Source organism: Corythoichthys intestinalis, chromosome 9 (assembly GCF_030265065.1).
Source record: "Corythoichthys intestinalis isolate RoL2023-P3 chromosome 9, ASM3026506v1, whole genome shotgun sequence".
Classification (NCBI taxonomy): Eukaryota; Metazoa; Chordata; class Actinopteri; order Syngnathiformes; family Syngnathidae; genus Corythoichthys; species Corythoichthys intestinalis.
The window spans coordinates 20,078,473-20,102,107 of record NC_080403.1 but is presented as its reverse complement, the minus strand read 5'-3'; the positions used below and the strand labels follow the sequence as shown (position 1 = coordinate 20,102,107).

General features: G+C 39.6%; 1 protein-coding gene across 2 annotated transcripts in view; it reads right to left on the bottom strand.

The window, feature by feature from the left end:
• The window catches only part of lrrc38b (leucine rich repeat containing 38b), a 34,946-nt gene extending 12,524 nt beyond the window's left edge, over positions 1-22,422 (bottom strand). For both annotated transcript variants that reach the window (XR_009064449.1, XM_057846537.1), the window contains exon 1: positions 21,107-22,422. Coding sequence is in view for 1 of the 2 variants with exons in the window: in XM_057846537.1 (XP_057702520.1) it covers positions 21,107-21,740 (634 nt within the window). In the remaining variant the exon portion in view is untranslated. The remainder of the gene's footprint in view (positions 1-21,106) is intronic.
• Positions 22,423-23,635: the final 1,213 nt, after the last annotated feature.

Sequence of the window (23,635 nt, the reverse complement as noted above, 5' to 3'; positions counted from 1 at the left end):
CTACCACCACCGTGCTTGACGGTAGGCATGGTGTACTTGGGGTTAAAGGCTTCGCCTTTTCTCCTCCAAACATATTGCTGCGCATTGTGGCCAAACAGCTCGATTTTTGTTTCGTCTGACCACAGAACTTTCCTCCAGAAGGTCTTATCTTTGTCCATGTGATCAGCAGCAAACTTCAGTCAAGCCTTAAGGTGCCGCTTTTGGAGCAAGGGCTTCCTTCTTGCACGGCAGCCTCTCAGTCCATGGAGATGCAAAAAACGCTTGACTGTGGACACTGACACCTGTGTTCCAGCAGCTTCTAATTCTTCGCAGATCTGCTTTTTGGTGATTCTCGGTTGAATCTTCACCCTCCGGACCAATTTTCTTTCAGCAGCAGGTGATAGCTTGCGTTTTCTTCCTGATCGTGGCAGTGACAAAACAGTGCCATGCACTTTATACTTACAAACAATTGTTTGCACTGTTGCTTTTGTGACCTGCAGCTGCTTTGAAATGGCTCCAAGTGACTTTCCTGACTTGTTCAAGTCAATGATTCGCTTTTTCAGATCCATGTATGTATATTTTTGACCCAGCAGATTTGATCACTTTTTCTGTTAACCCATAATAAAGTCATAAAAGACCTTCATGAATGTTTTTTGTGACAAAGAAGTATCTGTTCCAATCACTCTATCGGAGAAAAATCAGAGTTGTAGAAATAACTGGAAACTCAAGAGAGCCATGACATTATGTTCTTCACAAGTGTATGTAAACTTTTGACCACAACTGTGGCTAGTTGGCCCAAAAATTCTATATCTAAGCCGTACTGGACTATGAACCGCAGGGTTCAAAGCAGGAAAAAAAGTAGCAGGTTACAGTTCAAACATTACAGTAACCAGATTGGCTTGGTAATACTTCATTAAAAATGACTGCGGGTATCCCAAAGTCAATATAAACAATAAATGAGTGCCTGAGTCAACCATGGCTTAATACACTCTAAGATGGAAACATCATAAATCAGTCACTGAAGCTTTCTTGACTCTGTTTAAATGGAAAAGGTCACACTTCTTGTAATTAAAATCCATTTTTCATTTCAGTTTACACAACAGCTTGCTTTTACAATGAAAAATTTTGCGACGTAAACTAGTCCAATCTACCATAGAAATTATTTACTTTTATTTAGGGCTGTCAAAATTATCATGTTAACGGGCGGCAATTATTTTTTTTAAATTAATCACGTTAAAATATTTGACGCAATTAACGCACATGCCCCGCTGAAACAGATTAAAATGACAGCACAGGGTCATATGCACTTGTTAAATGTGTTTTTTTGGAGTTTTGTCGCCCTCTGCTGGCGCTTGGGTGCAACTGATTTTATGGGTTCAGCACCATGAGAATTGTGTAATTATTGACATCAACAATGGCGACCTACTAGTTAATTTTTTTATTGAAAATTTTACAAAATTTATTAAAACGAAAACATTAAGAGGGGGTTAAATATAAAATTTCTATAACTTGTACTAACATTTATCTTTTAAGAACTACAAGTCTTTCTATCCACGTATCGCTTTAACAGAATGTTAATGTTAACGCCATCTTGTTGATTTATTGTTATAACAAACAAATACAGTACTTATGTACAGCATGTTGAATGTATATATCCGTCTTGTGTCTTATCTTTCCATTCCAACAATAATTTACAGAAAAATATGGTATATTTTATAGATGGTTTGAATTGCGATTAATTACGATTAATTACTTTTTAAGCTGTGTTTAACTCGATTAAAAATTTTAATTGTTTGACAGCCCTACTTTTATTGCTTCACAGTACTGTAATTTGAATTTGGTTGGTAACAATTAACAAAATTGATCCATATTTCATCCATTTGTGAGTTGACATTGCAAAAATATCTTCAGTAGATGATGTGATTTTTTTTTTACATAAATAACAAGTTAACATACTGTTAAGTGTTAGCATACAGTATATTATATCAATAAAATTCATGTGAAATTTTCCACTGAACCAACCCTGACGTCAGCTGTAAAAATGTGAAATATGCAGGTTCCACCATGACATATAAATGTCTTTAATAACAATGTTAGATTTGTAGTTGTTATAGCTCCCGAGCGATGCATGTATCGTTTGTACAGCATGAACAGATGATCCAACCAGAGCCTCGGCAATCTGGTTCACGATCAGAATCTCATGCGTCACAGCTAAATTGACAAGAAGCCAATGAAAACGATTCAGGCAAGAAACAGCACACTGTTTAATGATGGCATTAATTCAACGACTTGTCAAACCTTCTGTATGTGTGCAAAAATCGAAACTAATGAGCTTCCAGACAAAAATGAGGAAGGTCTGGCTTCGTAAATGATGCATAATACGGTTAAGCTGACCAATGACAATAACAAGCTGAAAATCTTTGGGCTTGTTATGACGCTAGACTCTATTATTTTTGCATAACAAACAATATGGCAGGGTTCTTTCCAAGCAGCATGCCCTTTTACACTTTGACTCAGGGGAGCTTTGAGTGGAGATTATCATGAGCAAAACAGTCCCGTGCTTTTTCCTACATGTGGCCTCTTGTGAATTAATGAATTAATTGAACAAACATTCTGTTTTAATGGGCAGGGTTCATGAAAATGCAAACAACCCTTAGACGAGAGGCTGTACTTCACATCAAAACGGCTATATTAGAGCAGGATTACTCAGAGCTTTGAGGTCAGACAGTGGTCCTCACACTTGGCTAATTCCCACTACGGGAAATCCACATTTTGACACAATGACACTAACGCTGACTCACAAGGTGAAACAATTCCAGCCACTCACTGTCACTGTTGCTCACAAGGCGGCACTGCGACATTAAAGGACAGGAGGAAGGACATGGACTCTATAAACTGTGAGTGTCGTCTCTGGGAAGTGATTACAGAGTAATATTGATGGGAAAATAAGCAGAAAATTGTTACCTCTACCAAACTATAAAAAGGTGTCTTCTGCAAAAATACTCATCTAGAAAACTTGAGAGATATGCCTGTACAAATTTTAATGAATAATGAAAAAATCTGAGATAATTTTATTCAGAAAAGCATTGTTACTGCACCCCAAAATTATTGGAACAGGAAGGTCAAATCCTTTATCGATGCTGTATCTTTACATTTGAGTTTGACAACAAAAGATGAATATGACTCAAAGTCCATCCACTGGTCCATAACATAACTTCACTGGTAAAGCACCAAAAATGAATAATGCAAAATTTTGAAAATGTCAACGAGTCCCAAGCCCAATGCAATTATCAAAAGATTCTCAAGTAAATATCAGGTCTCAGTTTTAATAGATATCCTCACCTCAACATTTGATGTTTTTGTTACAAGCAATGCTAAGTTTTTGTATCAGATACTCATAAATACTGTCTAAATACTGTAAATACTGTCTAATTGTAGACAAGTCAAGTCCTTCCCCTGACTCGAACCCTATGAATATACATTTTACAAACTAATGAAGAGACTGAAGGTAAGAATCCAACCCAAAACTATCTACAAAGATCACAAAAATGCAAATGCTTGGTAATGAAGTAATAATATAAGGTAAAATATCGCTCTCGTCTTGTATGTACTGCTCAGCACTGACAAAATACTCTAGACAGAAACATTAAAATAGTGGAAATACCTAGGCCGATGAACATAACTTTAAAAAAAAAAAAAAAAACATTCCTACGTGTCAATGAACATATTGATTTCATTACGGCTACAGTAGTACCTCTTTAGTTAATTAGTTCGAGGACCTTGTTTCTAAGTCGAAATTTTTTGTACAGTATGTCGAGCAGGATTTTCCCCTAAGAATACATTATTATCCCATTAATTCGTTCCACAGCCTGAAAACCTACACTAAATCCTTAAAAAATGCTGCTGATACTATTGCAAATAGAAATTACACAGAGCAAAATAAATAAATTATGAATAAAAATCGGAATAATAATATGATAATAATAATACCTGTAATAATGTAACGATTGGGGTTGTAATGTGGCGGATGTGTTTTGCGTGGAGTACCTGAACGCACCAATGCACTTGACAGCGTGAGGGAAGGAGGACTTCTTATATTCACTTTGTTCAGCTGGGGCGGACAACAGGCATGTTGTGTTGCACAAGTTCTGAAATAAATGATTAAAAACCTGACAAAGCTTTTGAATTTTTTTGGGCGATGTTACCACAATACTAATTGTCACCTTAACTTTTAAAAACTTGCTAACGGAGGTCGGAGGAGGACCGGCGAGATATTCTACGGCCATATTGTCAAGTCAGTTCATGAATGCGCCTACCATTCTCATATTTTTGTATCATTCTCATCTTCATTTCAATGGTAAGCCTCACCTTCTTCCTTTTTTCGCCACCTGCACTAATATTCTTGGAACCCTCACGAGAAAATCCGCTGTGCGCCAGTCTTGCGGGAGAACAAAGTAGCTGCGGCGCTGTCATAAATCGGCGTATTTCGAGCATGTCGCCGGATTTAGAAACAAATGGCGAGTCAAATTTTACGTCGGCTGTCTAAAAGATCGTGTTTCGAAGCGATCATATGTCGAGGTACCACTCTACAGTGGTGTCTTACTTGTACCTCTGGTTTTTGATAGAATCATCAACTTCAATACATGGAACAAGACCTAATGCATTTACAGAAGTTGGACAAAAGAAATTTATGAACACAAAACAATGTTTGATTTTCTCTTTTCTGTTCTGTTAAGTTCCTTTCACACCTGCAGCTTGCTTTCTCTGGTCCAACTCGGTGATGGTCAGGTTCATATACGCCTTATTCGCTTGTGTAATATGCAAAGGGAGAACTAACACGGCATATTTTATAGTGTCCATGTCAAGGGCAAAAAGGAATGATAAATTAAGATTTAATAACGTACCAGTATTGACATTAATGATATGATGGTGCACCAGTCCTTCACATTCCAAGCACGGACAGTTGACGGATTACATGTGGGATTACAGTTAGCCACGGAGACGGCTGATCCCCTGTCTTCACGTGTGATTGATCTACCTTGTTGTGATTGACCGCTAGTAACTTTAATGACACACTGTTGATTTCTGTGTCGGCAACACAGAAATAGTGTTGTCTTTCATTCGTATGAGACCACTTTGTGCATGACGTGGAGATAGGAGGTCATCATGTAATGACTGAATCGCCCTCTGGAATGCATCACGCCGATTAAATATCAAGCAGATGTAATGAAGAATCACTCAGGGGGCGATCATGGAGCCGTAAAGTCATAAAGAAAAGCAATGAAAAATTCATGGGACATGGAAGGGTGGGGGAGGGAGTGATTCGGGCAAGGAGGCGAGAGAAATGCAGAATGACGAGCGTTCATGCGACAGCGAGGGTCGGGAGTGCATCACTCAGGAGGGGATTCCTTTTGAATGGAAACCCAATCACATCATGTTTCATCAGCGCTCCTAGTGGTCTTTCAACAAGAGCTTGTCATGGTGAAAAGTAGCATTTTGTAATCAGGCCAGCCTGTGTTGAAGAAAAAAAAAACCTTTTTTATCGCCACATACCACATAAGGTGTAAAGATAGCCAGTGATGCCGTGGGCGGCTCGGAGCTATTTTTTTTCAAGACGATTGTGCATTTTGCAGCTTTTCAGGGAGCAACTTGACAGGCTACAAAGCAAAATTCAAGCTCCGAATTCATCATAACATGAGCTGCTACTTTGCGTTGCTAGCTGTTCACAGAACTGGACTGCCATGCCCGCAGGCAGCTCTAGCTCCAATTACCCCGGCCAATGCACCCAGAGAACCGTGTCACCCTGAATTATACATAGCCTTTGTTCATCCTTAAGCCACGGGCGGACAAGGCAGCACTGGATCATGTTTACCCTCATCCCTTAATTAAACTTACAACTATCTGATTTGAAAACAACCACAAAAAGCAATACTGTAGCCAATAAGTGTACTACTCAACATATTCAAATGGTGGCTTTCGCCGTCTAGACGACGTGTGCAATTAATTTCCCTTTAGTAATTTTAATTTTATTTAATATTTTAGTTTATCCTTTCCACAAATTGATCGGAAAGAAAACAAAATACTAGCAATGTGACCGAAAATTCGGTGCCAAAGACTATTGACCAAAAATAGCTAAAAATGCATGATCAATTTTCGGTTTACCACTGAATAGGGGAAAGAACCTTATGGGGCGCCATCTGTAAAGCAGCAAATGCTTAAAATTACGACAACATTTTCTCACATTTAGCGCCAGACAGTGTTTAAAACGTGGTGTGAAATTTTTAGAGTCACTTTTTTTGCATATTTACAACATTATTTAGCAACTTAAATATTTATTTTTAAATAAGAAGTTTTGGACCTGATTGTTTAAATCCAGAACTAAATATTTAATTTAAATCCTAAATTTATATCCTATATCCTAAATCTGGAAACGGAACTAAATATTTAGCTTAATATGCAAATTCACATGACTGGAGACCGGAAGTAACAAAATAAATGCTGGAGAACACAAAATGCTCTTTAAATAGTTTCTCCTACATATGTATTTCACCTATATATTGTTATTATTACAATTACTCCTGTCCAAGAGCAGACTGCCACCGTTGAGTAAGTTTTATTAATTTTCAAGCAACGTAAACAGACAGTCTGAGCTTCTCCACCAGCTTTTATTTTTATACTTCCGGTCTCCAGTCATGTGAATTTGCATATTAAGCTAAATATTTAATTCTGACCGTTTCCTGATTTAACATTTAGGATATAGGATATAAGTTTAAGATTTCAATTACATATTTAGTTTGGGATTTAAACAATCAGATCCAAAACTTCTTATTTAAAAATAAATATTTAAGTTGCTAAATAATGTTGTAAATGTGCAAAAAAAAAAAAGAGACTAAAAATTTCACAGCATTTTAAACACTGTGTGGCGCTAAATGTGAGTAAATGTTGTCGTAATTTAGAACGTGCTGCTTTACAAACAGCGCCCGACAGAACCTTAGTCCTATTGTGATGACATAGTGAAAACATGGCGAGAAGCAACACACTTGCTGACGGCTGGCGTTTTTACAAACACTTTGGAAGTATTTTGAGGTCTCAAAGAAATATGTAAATTATCAAATGAAGGAAAATAAATTTGCTTCATTGCTGCCATTTCAGTGCATTTCAGCCCGTCCGGAAGTAGTTTGGAGTTTAATCAAGCAAACAGTTAAAAATAAAGTATTTAAATCTATACATGAACATTTGCTGTGCTTTCGTACAAGACGTTCATGGCATTCCCACTTCCTCTTTTTGTCACATTTTTTCCCATGACTTCCTCACCACCTCTGCCTGTCACCGTTTAATCCGACTGGGAGCGACTTCGCTCAGCTTCATCACAGCGAGAACTCGGCCCACTCGCCTGGCTCTCGTCCAATTCCACTTGTTGCACAAGAAAACAGCGACTCTTATTTTAAGAAGTAGAAGAGATTCTATTCACTTTGTAAACAGCTTTACTAGTTTCGTCGAAAACGGAATAGCTTTTTGTTGTTGTTGTGAACTACAGTTACATACAAACGTTCATCGAGATCTCATTTAACTTAGTAATTGGAGGCGTGAGACCCATTTTTTGAGCTTCCCAAACTTCCAAGAAAGCGATTTATGATTGTTTCATCGGCCCTGACGAGTGGGTCTCCATCCACCGAACAGAATACTATGACGACGCGAGCACCTCTGCTATAGGATACGTTCAGAGTTCGCCACAAAACGCTCACTAAAACTGGGTATGCACTAGAGCTGAAACGAATACTCGAGCAACTCGAGTAACTCGAGTTTAAAAACTGATCCGAGTAATTTTATTCACCTCGAGTAATCGTTTATTTTGACAGCTCTAAGCATCACGTTTCACTCGGACTACTTTTAATGCGGGACAACGCGCTGACGTCACGTGCGCAGAGGAAGAAGCAATAAAAAAATATAAAAAACATTTCCGCAGCCGACAGCCGCTCCAAACTACGCCGACGTTGCTAAAAACTAGCCCGCGTGATGTTAAGTTGGTAGCAGGTAGCATCTGAGGAGTCTCATAGAGATCACATGTATGTTGAACTAGATGCAATATGATAGACTCGGCCACGTCTGGGCAGCGTTAATAAACAGCGGCCATCTTAAAGCAGTAGAGCGCTCAGCGCTAATAAAGAGCGCTAAGCGCTAAAAAATAAGATTAACGTCTGAGTCACTAGCTCACGCAACGTTAGCCCTGCGGAGGGCTAGGTTTCTATTAATTATGACCACTTTCGATGCGTGGCTAACGTGTCTTACATACAGGTTTTAACATAACATAGCTTTGTGGAGTGATAAGGGTGTAAAATAAAAACTCAATAATCCTAACTATCAATTTTAGCTTAGTAGTCATTGCTGGATAAAACACCAAATAGCACTGGTCCCTAATGTGCTCCAATACAGCCTGTATCATACATTTATCTTGAACACTGCAAAAACACAAAATCCTATCAGGACTTACAGTTTAGAGTAGCGTAAAACTTAACTAGTACTTAAAAATGGCTTGACACAAATAGAAATTCAATTGAAACAGGTGGGAAAAAATCCTAACTTTTAAGTGATGTGTGTTATCAAGCGTAATGGCATTTTTAGGTAAAAATATATATATTTTTTAATAAGATCTAAAGGTTTTTTGAGTGAAAGCAGTGAATTTGTCTTTTTTTTAATTCTAGTTACATCTGAGATGACATTGTTGGCTGTTTTCAACAATATACATCGAAAATAAAGACATTGATTGACTGAAAATGGTTCAAGATTAGATGAAATGTCTTGTTTTCTCATGTATATTTATAATTGCTCTTCACCTAAAAATATATTTATTTTATCCGATTACTCGATTAATCGATAGAATTTTCAGTCGATTACTCGATTACTAAAATATTCGATAGCTGCAGCCCTAGTATGCACCCTCACATAGGGTTTCGGTATAGGCAACTTTCAAACTAAATTTCTCAAGCCTCAGGGGTTAAAACCAATTCCAAGGCAATGGGCGTTAATCGGAAAATAATGAAATAAAATAATGATTTTTTTTTTTTTTTTTTAAGTAAAAATTAATTGTATACATGTGTATTTTTCGGTCCTTCGGTTTTTGGCCAAGTGTTTCCAATATACAGTTTTCAGTTTCGGCCGAGAATTATGCTTTCAGTACATCCCTACAAAATACCACTACCTTAACTTAATAATAGGGCTGTCAAGCGATTAACATTTTTAATCAAGTTAATCACAGCCAAAAAATTAATTAATCGTAATTAATCGCAATTCAAACCATCTCTAATATATGACATATTTTTTTGTAAATTATTGTCGGAATGGAAAGATAAGACACAAGGCAGACATAAACATTCAACGTACTGTATATAAGTACTGTATTTGTTTATTATAACAATAAATCCACAAGATGGCATTAACATTATTAACATTTATGTGTATTTTGCATAGCTATTTGATTGGGAATGCCAGTTCTCTTTGCATTGAGCGCTTTTCATTATTCATTATTTCATTATTTTTTTATGAGACGGGAATATTATTTTTGTTGTGCTTTCACTAAATGATACTGTAGCGACTTAACTGTTCGGCCCAAGTGCATGAAGTTGGGCAACCATGACTGTCAGTGGTGGCTGCAAATGGTATACAGTAGGCCTGAACGATATTGGAAAAAACTATTGCTGCGATTTTTTGGGGGTTTGCAATATTATATTGCGATATTTAAAAAAAAAAAAAAAAAAAAAATATATATATATATATATATATATATATATATATATATATTTTTTTTTTTTTAAATAAATTTTTACTAGATGACTTGAATAGCTGTTTGGAAAGACTTTGGATGACTCACAATGACCAGTGTACAGTGATCCCTCGTTTTTCGCAGTTAATGGGGACCAGAACCCGCCGCGATAAGTGAAAAACCGCGAAGTTGCGCACCCAGCCCCCCAAATTTTTATTTTTTTTGTGTGTGTGCTCAATGTATTTATTCAGATTTAGCATTGGAAAGAGATACATATAAGGCATGTTTTTTTTCTCACTTTTTCCCCAAAGTATGATTTAAAAAAAAATCTATATATATTATATATATAATGTATATATATATTAATAAATGGTTTTAAGCACTTCAAATGTAATAATTATGATCAGTTTTAAACATAACTGTCCAACCAAATCATTTTTGAACAAGAATAAAGCACTGTCGTAGAAAAATGCTTGGCTTTATTCAATACTTCTGTTTATCTACCTTAGTTGTGACTCTTGGTGGACATTAGAAATTACAAACTCCTTATGATCACTTCTGGCATTTAATTTATATGTCTCAAACGTCTCCACACACACACATTCATTCCAAAGCGGCTTCCTTGCAGAAACTGTTTAACAAGTTAAACGATAATTGACAGTTGCTGCGCTGTGATGTCCGCTTCTTTGGCAAGATCAAAGATACCAGCATCGTTAACTTTAATAAGCAAGTGCTGCAGTGACTGTGAGGTTCAAAGTGCTGGGAGAGGGAGGGTGTGAGGCTCTGCGCAGAGCAGAAAGCAGGGCGAAAGTGGATTTAAAAAAATAAAAACTATCGCACATCCTTGCGATGGGACTATCACGCACTCACACATCGCGATGGCGATGTTTAAACGATATATCGTTCAGGCTTAGTATACAGTATGTTCTGCGTTGTGTTCAATTCGGCGTGTTAAGAAAAAGAACGTCTTCTGCTCCGTCCAAATGCATGATTGGAGGTTGGGCAACCATGACTGTCAGTGGTAGCTGCATATGGTATACGGTATGTTCTGCGTTGTGTTTAATTAGGCGTGTTAAGAAACAGAACGTCTCCTGCTCCGCCCAGTTGCATGATGGGAAGTTGGGCAACAAATACTGTCAGTAGTGGCTGCAAACGGTATACAATATGTTCTGCGTTGCGTTCAATTAGACTTGTTAAGAAAAAGATAGTCTCCTGCTCCGCCTAATTGCATGATGGGAAGTTGGACAACCATGACTGTCAGTAGTGGTGGCAAACAGGATACAATATGTTCTGCTTTGTGTTCAATTAGGCGTGTTAAGAAAAAGATCGTCTCTTGCTCCGCACAAATGCATGATGGGAAGTTGGGCAACCGTGACTGTTAGCAGTGGATGCTTAAGCTAATAAAAGGCGCGGTCCAATGAACGCCTGTGTCTACTTGCATTTTGGTCTCAATATGCTAAAACGGCATCATTGTCATTCAGTCCATGCGTTAATTGCGTCAAATATTATAACATGTTTAATTAAAAAATAATAATTACCCCCTGTTAACACGATAAATTTGATAGCTCTACTTAATAAATTAACTAATTACCTTAACGACTGTATAGCCACGAGTTCAACAAGCAACATAAACATTGTTTTATGTCCATGTAGCTTTTTGTCTGTTCAGGTAGGTGTATCCATATTGAAAATATAGCAAATCACCTCAAAAATATGACTGTCAATACACATCAAAGGAGTACACAGTTGATCAAATTAACATGATTGTTGGCATTCAGATTTAAAATGGTGGCAAGCACCTTCTCAATCCGTTTTTAGCACTGGGGGAGAGTGCAAGGTTAAAGGGACAGGCAACACCTCATGTAAATGAACTTCTAGCTCAAAACGGTCACTCAAAGTAAAGTACTTCAAGTATGCAAATCTATTAAACCGCTTTGAATTAATAAAACAACGGTTAATCAAAAAAAAAAAAAAATCACACCGCTCACGAGCACAATCATTTTGAGACTTCAGTTACAGCGACGCAAATACATACACTGAGGGGCCGTTTGCATGGTGACGCTGAGACACCAAGACGCAACGTTTGTGTTGCGGAATGGCCTCACCTTTACACGTTGACAGCAAGATTTTGATTCCGGCCTCCAAAGTGGAATGATTCAATTGTGGGGATTGCTGCTACTAAACATTCACAACAGCAAACATGGCTGAATGTTGGCTTGTTCTTTGTGTGGTGAGCCACATGTTGCATTATTGTGTCTTTTGAAGCAAAAGCTGATTGCCGCATTTAAAAAGATAAATAAATAAAAAGCGTGTACGCCATTGCTACGAGTGTGTGGGTAAGCTGTCTTCCCGCCTGCGGAGGTTGTTGTCAAGGAAGTGCATTATTGACTGTGGTCTTGTAAAACTGCAGTGCCCCCCAGGGCCTGGCATGGAGACTACATCATTTTCACACGTAATTTCGACATTGTTCGCACTGAGCAAGACGGAATGATGTAAATGCAAACATGAAATGGGTCGTGTTCTGTTGTTTTAGTCTTAGGCCATGTCTACACCTGGCAGGGTTTTTAAAAAAAAAAAAAACGAGGATTCTGCCCTCATGTGTCGGGGAAAAATAACTGCGTCCACACCTGCACATTTGTGTAGAAAAAAAAAACTTCCACAGCCAACCGCTTTCATTCATTTTAAGTACATTCAAAACAATAAAATAATTGTCCAAAATACCCATTATTCAATGAGAAGCACAGCAAGAGTTTGTAAAAAAAAAATGGAAGCAAAAAAATGCCTACTTAATATACTCGAAATGTATGTGTGACGTGAGGACAAAATTTGTCGCAGCCAGTGACGTAAATATTCGGTTATCAGTGTCCACATGACGGAGCCACAAACGCAGAATTCGCAAATCGTCACCTTCCCCGTCGTTTTTAAGAACCCTGGTTTAAATCTGCGTGCGCATGTGGATGATAGGTCAAACCGTAGAAAAATATCTTCTTTTTGCCAAATACCCTGCTACGTGTGGACATGGCCTTAGCCTCACCATGTAAATGGCCCCTGATTGATTCGAGCACATGTGCGTGTGATAATAGTAATGATAAAGGCGTACCGCACGCATGCTATTTTTAGACTGTGACGTCGCATCGTAAAGCGGAAGTAAAGCCGAAGTGGGACATTATAGACCCGCCCTCGCATAGAAACAACGTAATTTGTGCTACTTTTCGCCAGTAATCTTTCAAAAATGAACATGCCGATCACACATTGCTTTTTTGGAACTAGTAGAAACGACTCTAGACATTACGACAGATGAAGGATTTTTCTTCATATGTTTCCGGAAACCAAAAACTCGGGAGGAAAAAATGTGCAGACCGAGTCAACTTGCGTAGACTTTTAACACGAAGCTCGGTGAATCCATTCACATTTCATATGCAGTAAAGATTTTGTTGGGTTGGCATGGTCTTTCAGAGGACAAAGAGGTAAGCTATTTTTATATTTTTAACTTATTTTTTTAGCGTAACGTTGTGCCATACTGCTTCTGTCTGACAATGAATGACCTGAAAAGAATTACAATGGTATCTGACTGCCACTGTTACCGTTTCTGTTATATATATTAAAAAACAACTTTAGTAAGGGGGAAGTGTAAATAAATTATAGAATTAAGATTTGTTATCAATGAAAAAATTAAAAGTGTTCGTTGGCTGTCACTGAGTAGCATTTGCGATCGCTACACAAAGCCAACTAAATTACCCCCAAGAACGGTCAGAGATGTTGGACAACCAGAAGATATATAAGAAAGACAGGGTTGATGGTAAAGGATAGCTTGTTGAAACAGGAGAATGTCATTGTCAATCGTGTCGATAAAAAAAGCTAAGGCTATGCTTAGGTCGGCTCATTTTTTCGCCCTTTTCAGCCTTTGACACTCAAGCCATCTCTGTAACTGAACATTTTTGTGTTCTTCCACATCTTTGCCAGTGAATTTGGCACCAGGCACATCATTTTCGGAGAGAATTGGTAGGTTTAGCTCTGTAAACATCTCCTTCGTACACAATTTCCATTCATTTCCTATTAGGGACAAACGGTGGCTTGTCCCTACTTAGCAACAGTAGCTAATGTCATGAATATTAATGAACGGAAGTGACGTGTTGCTTGTGGTACGCCATTAATGACATCATAGGGAAGGGCGGGCAATCTTATACTTGTGTTTGGCTGGCTGAAATTGTACAAGAATTTATAAAATGTCTAAGGACAGACAATTCCCTTTTAACGCGTCCTTAAACTGCTTGAATAGCATGTAAGTGTCATCTACTGAGTAATGGCGAGTAAAATATAGTGTTCTGTAAGGGATAGACTTCTCTTACCTGGACTTAAATCAGATTCAGGGCAAGTGACGTCAAACAAGATCATAGCAAATTCATTCATTCAGTAGCCTTCAGTATATTGAAAATTCTTGTGTACATTCATTTTTTAAATCATCATTTATGCTAAAATGATAGTCTATTCAAAATTAAGACTGAAAAATGTTTGCATAGTGTTTGTTGAAAAGTAGTCCAGTAATAATACAAATGTTTTTCCCAACATGAAGATTAATGACACTTAAAAATCGTAATTGACAACATTGATGAAAAATCATTTTGGCCACAATCGTGCAGCCCTAACATAATGTCATGGCTTTACAGCTGTGCAGCATCTTAAGTGTTGGGGAGGAGACAAATTTGGAAAAATGCAGTAATTATGGTTCCAATTACAGATAATTGAATGAATAGAAGATGCTGACTTAACCAAACAGCAGAGCTTCACCTTTACAAGTAATCATTGGGACAAATGAAATGAAATTAATTAAAAATAAATCAATTAATTAAAAATCCGGGAATTGCCAAATCGTGATGTAAGGAAATACAGTGCCAGTATATATACATTTTTAATTCATCTTCTCCTTGCCCATGAAATGGTCTCCAATATTTAGCATCTGTCTATTCACTGACCGTCGGTAATCAAACTTATGCAAACAGACAAGTGTGCCAATCGGTGAACTCGGCATCACGGGGGAAATCAAGACATGAAAAATGAAATGGGAATTGGGTTTGGCAGTGTGGGGCTTTCTGGCTGCTATATTATGCAGGCTGTCTGGGGAACCGTGAAACTCTCAGAACGATATCAAAAATAGCAGAAGCTACGCATGTCCGAATTTGTCTTTTAAATTAGATTTCTGCTTCTGCTATGCATTTTAACCTTTACATCATTCGTTGGGTAGCAACACACGTGCCTGTGTCTTAATTAGCAACATTTCACTTGCCCTGAGGAAAGGTTTTGACCTTTGTAGCCAGTTAGTGTCGTCTGCACCTCCTCCTCCTTATGGTAAGTTGATTATCATTAGCATGTCACCCGACAGCTTCACGTACTGCTTTAGTTTACCTCCACAGCACGTTTTTACTGTATAATATAAGCCGTTAGGCCAGTACGGTTTTCAAGGTTAGGGAAATCACACAGTGAACTACCTTACAGAACAGCATAAGAACATATCATCACACAGTACAAGAAGTCAATATCACTTATGACTTTGCATCATCAGTGTAAATTAGTGATACTGAAGACGAGGCTACATCACATTCTGATTTTTGAACAATTTGGGGTTAGATTGTAAACTGAGGAGCCCCTGTATGAGTTTCAACTTGCATGTGCTATATGAGCCTGTTATCGTCATTTTCACCTCCTCCTTGTGATTTCAAATTTGGTTTTAACACCAAACTTATCAACACCTTTACAAACTGTGCCTCTGAGACGAGAAGTGGATATAATAGATTTGTTCATAATTTAAGGCGACATCATGTTGGATCATGCATCCACACTAACAGTACGTCAAGTGCACATGTAAATCACAGTATCAAGTCTTTTGAAAGCGATTTATCTTAAGCACCATAATTTTAAAAATTACGTTAAAAAATCTTTCACTTTTCATGTTGAGAAAGTTAATAAAAATACATAATAAAATAATAATTTTTGAAAAATGAAATATAATGTAATAATTAGGGCTGTCAAAATTATCGTGTTAACGGGTGTTAATTAATTTTTTAAATTAATCACGTTAAAATATTTGACGCAATTAACGCAGATGCCCCGCTCAGACAGATTTAAATGACAGTACAGTGAAACGCTCACTTGTTGTGTTTTATGGAGTTTTTCCGCCCTCTGCTGGCGCTTGGGTGCGACTGATTTTATAGGCTTCAGCACCCATGAGCATTGTGTAAGTAATTATTGACATCAACAATGGCGGGCTGCTAGTTTATTTTTTGATTGAAAATTTTACAAATTTTATTAAAACGAAAACATTAAGTGGGGTTTTAATATAAAATTTCTATAACTTGTACTAACATTTTTCTTTTAAGAACTACAAGTCTTTCTATCCATGGATCGCTTTAACAGAATGTTAATAATGTTAATGCCATCTTGTTGATTGATTGTTATAATAAACAAATACAGTCCTTATGTACCGTACGTTGAATGTATATATCCATCTTGTGTCTTATCTTTCCATTCCAACAATAATTTACAGAAAAATATGGCATATTTTATAGATGGTTTGAATTGCAATTTTTAAGCTGTAATTAACTCGATTAAAAATTTTAATCGTTTGACAGCCTGGTAATAATAATAAAATAAATAAGAATTTTATGTATGATGCAAATTATTGACATCAGGAATCTATTGGTAAAATTGAGGCTGGTTTGATCTGGAATGTCACCAATTCATAACAATAGGCATCAAGGGGTTAAAGTGCCTATGACAGCAGAAATCATGTTTATTTCATATTTTACGTGATGTTTTATGCTGCTGAATGAAATGGACCGCTTGGATGTGTGTGGAAGCGATATATTTATTAGATTTTTTTGAATCTCGCACCATGAAAATGAGTGACTACTGGTCAGAGTCTAGAATGAGGAAGAAGGCGAATGTGACGTCAGCGGACTAATCATCTTCACTATACAGCCATTACTAAAGTATGCAGAAGGACTGTGAATTCAGCGGATTTTGCAGATTAATTTGTTTATTTTTCGCATCATGACAGCCCAATGTGCTGCAGGCTTTTGTTGCTGCACCAGAGAGAGGCGTGTGAGCCATTTTGGGTTTCAAAAAGATCCCGTCCACCGCGAAGAATGGGCAACACAAGTCCGACAGCTGTGGGACCATTGGAAGGACGAGGAAGTGAGTAAGCTACGTGTTTTATATCATGTCAAATACTGGGATCATGGCACACTTTTTAATAAGGAGGTGGCTTGCATTTTGTGGCTGACAATGCTCCCTGTCCACCGAAAAGGCGCGAGTGGCTTTCTCCCTCGGCCGACAACCGGCAGCTTGTCACACACCATGGTCGCCAGCCCGATGAGCGCCCGTGCTCGGGCGGCCACGCGCTCTCGTGTGCGGTTCTCGATTGTGTAGAGACTTCCACCCCCCTCGGCCCTCTTCGTGTGCCCGCCTAGAGAGAGCTATCCTTGGCTTGGGCTCGGGCAGCCACGCATTCTGACGCCGGTCGGTTTGGCCACCGTGAATGCGCCATTTTCGGCGTTCATTCCCCAGCTGCGTCCCCCAACAACGAGCACTACTGCCTGGGGCGCAGCAGAGGAACGAGCCGAAACTTGCTCGCTGCGGGGGGCTGGCCGATCAGTGAAAGCTATCACCCCCGCCACCATGTGTAGCATGAATCGGTAGTTTAGTGTGATTTTTCGTTTTCGTAAGGCGAGGAAGAGACTTGGAAGAGCCGCTTGGTTTGGGTTAGCATGTAGCATAGATCTCACACTCCTTTATTTGTTTACACTCTTTCCTTGTATCCGAGTCCCCACAGGTAAATGACAAGAGCTGGAGTAACTCCGGTGGCATAAAATACCGTTTATGAAGTCGGCAGTTTTGACTATTTAGCAGTAATTTACCACTGTTGTACTCAATAAATGCATTTTTAATATTTCATATTCCATTTACCACAAAACTATTATTTGTCCTGACCATACAATTTATTTAGCAATCGGGGAAAAATACTTAGATACAAAGAATATCCTGTAAAAATATCGGAGATATTGCCAAATTGTTGTATATAGTCGAATCTTCTCCAAATATGATTAACCTTCCAATAATAATGCTATCTAAGATTTTTTTGGGTGTCACAGGCACTTTATTATGGCGGATGTTATGGAATGGGTTGGAAATTTTATTTAAATTTTTTGAGGTCATAGTGTTTTATTTATACATGGTTTAAACTATTAATACTGTATATGCAATTGTTAACTTTTCGCCAGGGGAGCATCCATTACTTGGCTCAGTCCCTGTCCTGCATGATAAACAGGGATTAATCTATGGGATGTATAGTAAAGCACTTTGCCTCATGCCCTGTAATTGAGTTTCTCACTCTCTGATGAATGAAACATGCGTTCCCAACACCCACGCTTGGGAGGCACACCAGAGACAATATACTGTACGTATTATAATCGCATCATGTCAACCTCTTTCGCTAATGAGCGTCCCATCTGTTATCATGTAACTGCTTCAAATGGAATGTTTTGGAGAGTGCTCCGTGATATTTTTTTCCGTGATCAAGCTCATTCAATTATTTGATTAAATCGACCAGTGGACTGACGTCACCGTAATGCTCCTTTCGATTTTGTTTAATGTGATTCAACAATGGAAAGGCGGGTAAGTCACTTACTCGTAGATTTTTGCCATTGGTGGTCAGACTCGATTGCTATTCTAGGAGCCAACTCCTGACCTAGCAGTGGACGCACATTCATATTAATTGGTGTTATAGCTCTTTTTTTTAAAGGAGCTGGAGCAAAAGTTTCTTTCGGTCTACAAACTAACATGCCCTAATGGAAGTTTGAAAGTTAAAGGGGGTTAAACACTTCTCAGACTGTGCTAGCACAGTTAGCCATTAGTCAATGTTGAGGCTAGATTTTGAGAGTATTTGGCATTTGAGCTTTTGGTGTCATCAACAACTGGACAGTTGCCAGTTGGATCACTACCCTCATCTACATCATTGTTTTATTATATAGGTAGTTCATTGGTTCTTATTAGCTTATGCAAAGCTACTTACTTACCGATTTGTACAGAACACAAATAAGGTAATGACTTTCCTCTTACAGTGGAAGGTTTACAGACTACCTTGCAGAAGCTATTTCATGTGGTAGAGCGGTCATCTCAAAGATTGTGGGTTTGATGCTGAGCCTTACCAAATTATCCTTTAGCAAAATACTGACCCCCCACTATCTCACAGATGCTGTGTCATCAGTTCGAGGCAGTTTTAAATTGCTTTGGGTACTTGAAGTCAAAACCCATTTTTCAGTATTGAGGTTCAACACAACATTCCTAGCACAAAAATATTGCCACTGAAAAACTCCCTTGTAAATGTCTGTCGAAGTATCAACACTGACCTGACCAAATCCACGAGCATTTGCGACTGTTATCATCGACAGTTTTGCGAACACCTCAGGCAGGGGAAAAAAACGACAGCAAAGCCCACACCAGAGGATAATCGCTCTGTATCTTTTTTGACATCTGACATCTGGTATTTGCTGACACTGATTGGAAGGAGGAGTGGGGGGTGCTCAAATTGTTTCTGCCCCTGCCTTTGTTGCGCTATACAGATCCGAGCTAAGGAGGCTGTTTTCGCACGCGGGTCAACACTCACACCCAAACAACCTTGGAACGGTGACAGCAGAAGAAGTGCACCCACTCGCTCTCGGCAGCAGCCTCCACACGAACATGCATTCACATCAGTTTCAGCCTAAATTCATAGATCAGGCCCAAATCTTGTCAAACAGCATGAGCTACTTGACGTGATGCTGCAACGCAGGCTTTGTTTCATTTTACCTCGTCAGCTCCCACGTGGTGGCTTTCTTACACTTCAACGCTAACAGACATCAATAGTAATAATGAGGCTGAGCTTCAGTGGGAACTATTTGTGCAGTGTCTGATGGGATAGGCTCCTGTATCAGCTCTGAGCTGAATGAAAGCGGATATTAAACAGCCTCATTTTTTTTGTGAGTGTGCGCGAACTAGAACAAATAGTACAAACCCCTTATGGCTGTTAGAGGCCCATCCTCTGTTGTAAGCAGCTCACAGCCACAGTACAATATGTCTGAAGCGTTAGTGTGAGCCTTGTGTTGCTTCTCAGAAGCACTCAAACACACGCAAATCTTGTGCCCTGTTATCTAACGCAAAGTCACAAGGCCTAAAATGTCTACCCAATGCATTCTATTATGTAAAGCTATAAATTGATGCACCGACTGAAACACCTACCAAACGCTACATATTGGCCTACCAAACACTACAACTGACGAGAGACATGGTGTACCCCAAAGGTCTAGTCGGCAATCATTTATATGGTACACCAATCAAAATTCAGTCTCGTTTTTGCTTATAAGAGTCATAGGTGAGTTAACCTTCTCACTTTCGGACAACTTAGGCTACTTTCACAGTGCAGGTAAACTACAATTTCTTTGCCCAAATGCGACACCGATCGGAATTTTTAAATGCAGTGTGAAATGTCCAATTCCGCTTTTTTTTACCCTGGCCTCTTTTCTATGTAGTATGAACATCTGTAGTATAAACGCTCATCCCTATGAACTATACGTCAGCAACAGGCAAAAACGTCACCCCTGTTCAACAAAACAAACGACGGACACAGATGAGCAATGGCAGACGAAGGCGCAGAAAGTACCTTTTCCTTCTTTATGCCACATGTAAAGCTATCTGTTAGGAAAAGGCATTTATTTTTGAGAATAGCGCAAAGAATTTCATGAATAAGAACAAATCCGAACTGGGCATTAGGCCCTACATAAACATAGAGTCTTCCATCAAACTAACAAGTATCTTTGAGGGACTTGCAGTAACACTGCAAACCTCAGAATGAATAAGCCCAACTGGCTGCCCTTATATGAGCGAGTTAAACAATAATCTTCCAAACTCTCATTCTTAGGAAATTCTATGATGATGGCACACCAAAGTCTAAAAAAACTCACTACTATACATTGAGAGTTATATACTGTAAACTAGAAAAACTGCACGTTGACCTACTGGATAGAGTGAACGTCTGTTCCACAAGTCCATTGACTGAATTAAAAATACAAATATGGCCTTAATCAATTTCCCAAGAATAAAAGTCACTTTTTTATGTTCTGTACAGTATATCTCTTTGCAGGTTCATCCTCCTCGAACAAGGGCTATTGTGTCATATTACACACTCGCATTGGAGGCTAGAAGGGGGAGGAAGAAAGACTAAATTAGAACAAGATTCGGGAGGAGGGGGTTCCCTCTCCAACAGAGAGCAACATAAATAGACGTGATATGTCATAACAGTGTGTGTCTATGTAAAACTTGGCCAGATTTACTTACCGTTTGGAAGCTTCTGGCTGTTCTCCATGAGCCACGCAAACAGACTGGCAAAGTTGCAGTTGCACACCCAGGGGTTGCCCTCGAGCCTCACTACCCGCAGGGAGGGCAGCTGACTTAACGCGCCCACCTTGAGGCTCGACAGTGCATTACGTTCCAGTTCCAATTCCCGGAGCGAGGTGAGGCCCAGGAAGGCGTCTTCACTCACCATGCTCAGGTAGGGGTTGTTGCCCAGTCGCAGCTTAATGAGGCTCCGGGACTCCCCGAATGTGCCCTTGGGGATTTCTGTCAAGTTGTTGCTACCCAGGTCCAGGAAGACCAGCCTGGAGGAGGTGCTGAGGGTCCCCGGTTCAATGTATGAGAGCGTGTTGTTCCGCAAGTCCAGATAGACCAAGTCACTGTACAGAACCAGGAAGTCAGAAGGGATACGGGGTATCCAGTTGTCGGCCAGGAGGAGCCGACGGACGTCCAGGGGGATCTCGTCTGGGAGGTGTATCAGCCCCCGGCCGCTGCAGTCCACCGTGTGGGGATCCGGACAGAGGCAGGTTGCTGGGCAGTTCTCCCCCCGGGTCCAGAACACAGAGGTCAGCACCATAAGGATAGGCTGGAGCCAGCAGACACATGGCAACATGGTCATGAGGGGAAAAGTGTTTGGGAGAAAGAGGGTGAATTGGGTAGAGGGGATGATAGGGAAAAAAGGGGTCAGAGGAAAGGAGATTGGGACGAGGGTGGGGAACAGGAAAGTAGAAGGGGAATCAACCCCGGTGATGGAACATGCCGGAATATGGCGGGGCTCAGGGGGCGACGGCGGAGCAACGAAGATGTCCAGGAGATCATTTAGGCGTCAGAAGGGTTAATAGACTTAAGCAACCAGAGGTACAGACCAGGGATGAACAGGATGGTTGAGGACACGAGGAGAGGGAATGAGGTCACCAAGGTCTGGGAAGCAGAGATGTGATTCAAACATGGCAAGCCGCCGCCACGTTCCTCCATCGGTCCATTAGCAAGCGGGAAAAGCCTTTGTGACCGAGAGAATCCCGTGGAACATCGCTCAAGCGTGCTGAAAGATTATCCCCCCACCCTCCCCGACACCCCACCCCACCTTTTATTATTAATATTGTTGTGATGATTCCCTGGCAGAGATCCCCCCCGATAAAAAAAGACAACCCCAGCTGTCCTCTTAAGTCCAATCAGGAGCGGGGAATTAGCATCCGAGCGGCAGCATGATGCGTGCAGATACACACACACGCGCGCACACACACCCAAACAAGCACAACGCAGCCGCGCAGCTCCGATGTCTGCCTCCGACTGTGGCACGACTCAGCTTGCACCCTCAAAACAATCCCATCCTTCCTCCGCGGGGGCGTGTCACAGCCGCGTTGTCAACACTTGATGTCACTTCCTGTGGCGTGACGACATAATAACCATCGTTGAAATCTGCCATTGAGGAAGCAGGTGCCATTTTGGTGACCTCCAGTGGTGATTTATGTGGGGAAAATGTCCTTTAAAATCAGAGAAGATTCATCAGGCTTCAAGAACGGTCTCATATCTGAAGTGTAGATAGAAAACACTATGTACCAAAATGGAATGTTTAACCTTCATTTGTAAACAATAACTTAAAATCACATTTTTACTTAACATAATGGATAAATATAATCTTGCAAAACTTATGAATTCAGTAAATGAAACCAAGTACAGCAGTTGTGTCTTTTCATGGCCAAAAATAAAGTCAGCCATTTTGCATGGGAATTCATCCAAATGACCCCAGTTGAAAGCAGCAGGTATCATAGACAGATTGGGAATGCTAAATTTTCAACATTTAAGGGCAATGCAAGTCACATGGAGTTGAAATTTGATCATTTCGGTGCCAAGGAAAGTGTATCATTATATTGTACATTACCCTGAGCGCTGCAACTAATATTTTGGAAAGTAACATGGTTTAATAAATAGACTCTCACTGCAAAAGACACCACAATTTAAGTACCTCATTTGCAATTAGGGCTTTTATATTATGTAACAAAATTAAGTTTTCACGTGGCCAAAGTTCATCCAAGATTTAATTTCCGAAACTTGCTGCAGACATCTGGACTAATCCTCATCTCACGCCTGCCGCTCTAGCCGGGTGCTCTTTCTTTAATCGACTGTGCCGAACTCTCTCATGACACGTAATCCGTGCATGGTCTGCATTTTATTTGCCTCCGTTGCAGTTAATAGTAGATGAAGAAGCCATATTGGCCAACATTTCTCCGCTTGCAAGGTCACTTTGGTCATTCATAATACGTTCTGCTGTTAAAACTTCAGTTATGTAAAAATGACTGACTAATTAATGAACTGGCACAAGCAGTTTTACATCGTCTGAGCAGCCAAAATTTAAAAAGAAGCAAAAAGGCAGTTGGGAGGCCTCGTAGGATCTCATTTTGGGGGAGCAGCGCAAGTTCACTCGGCAAGAGAGCAGTCGTTACGTCTGCCAGTCGAGGCACTTGAGCTGCATTTTAATAAGAACCCTTTCAAGCGAGCCTCTGCCTTGTTAGG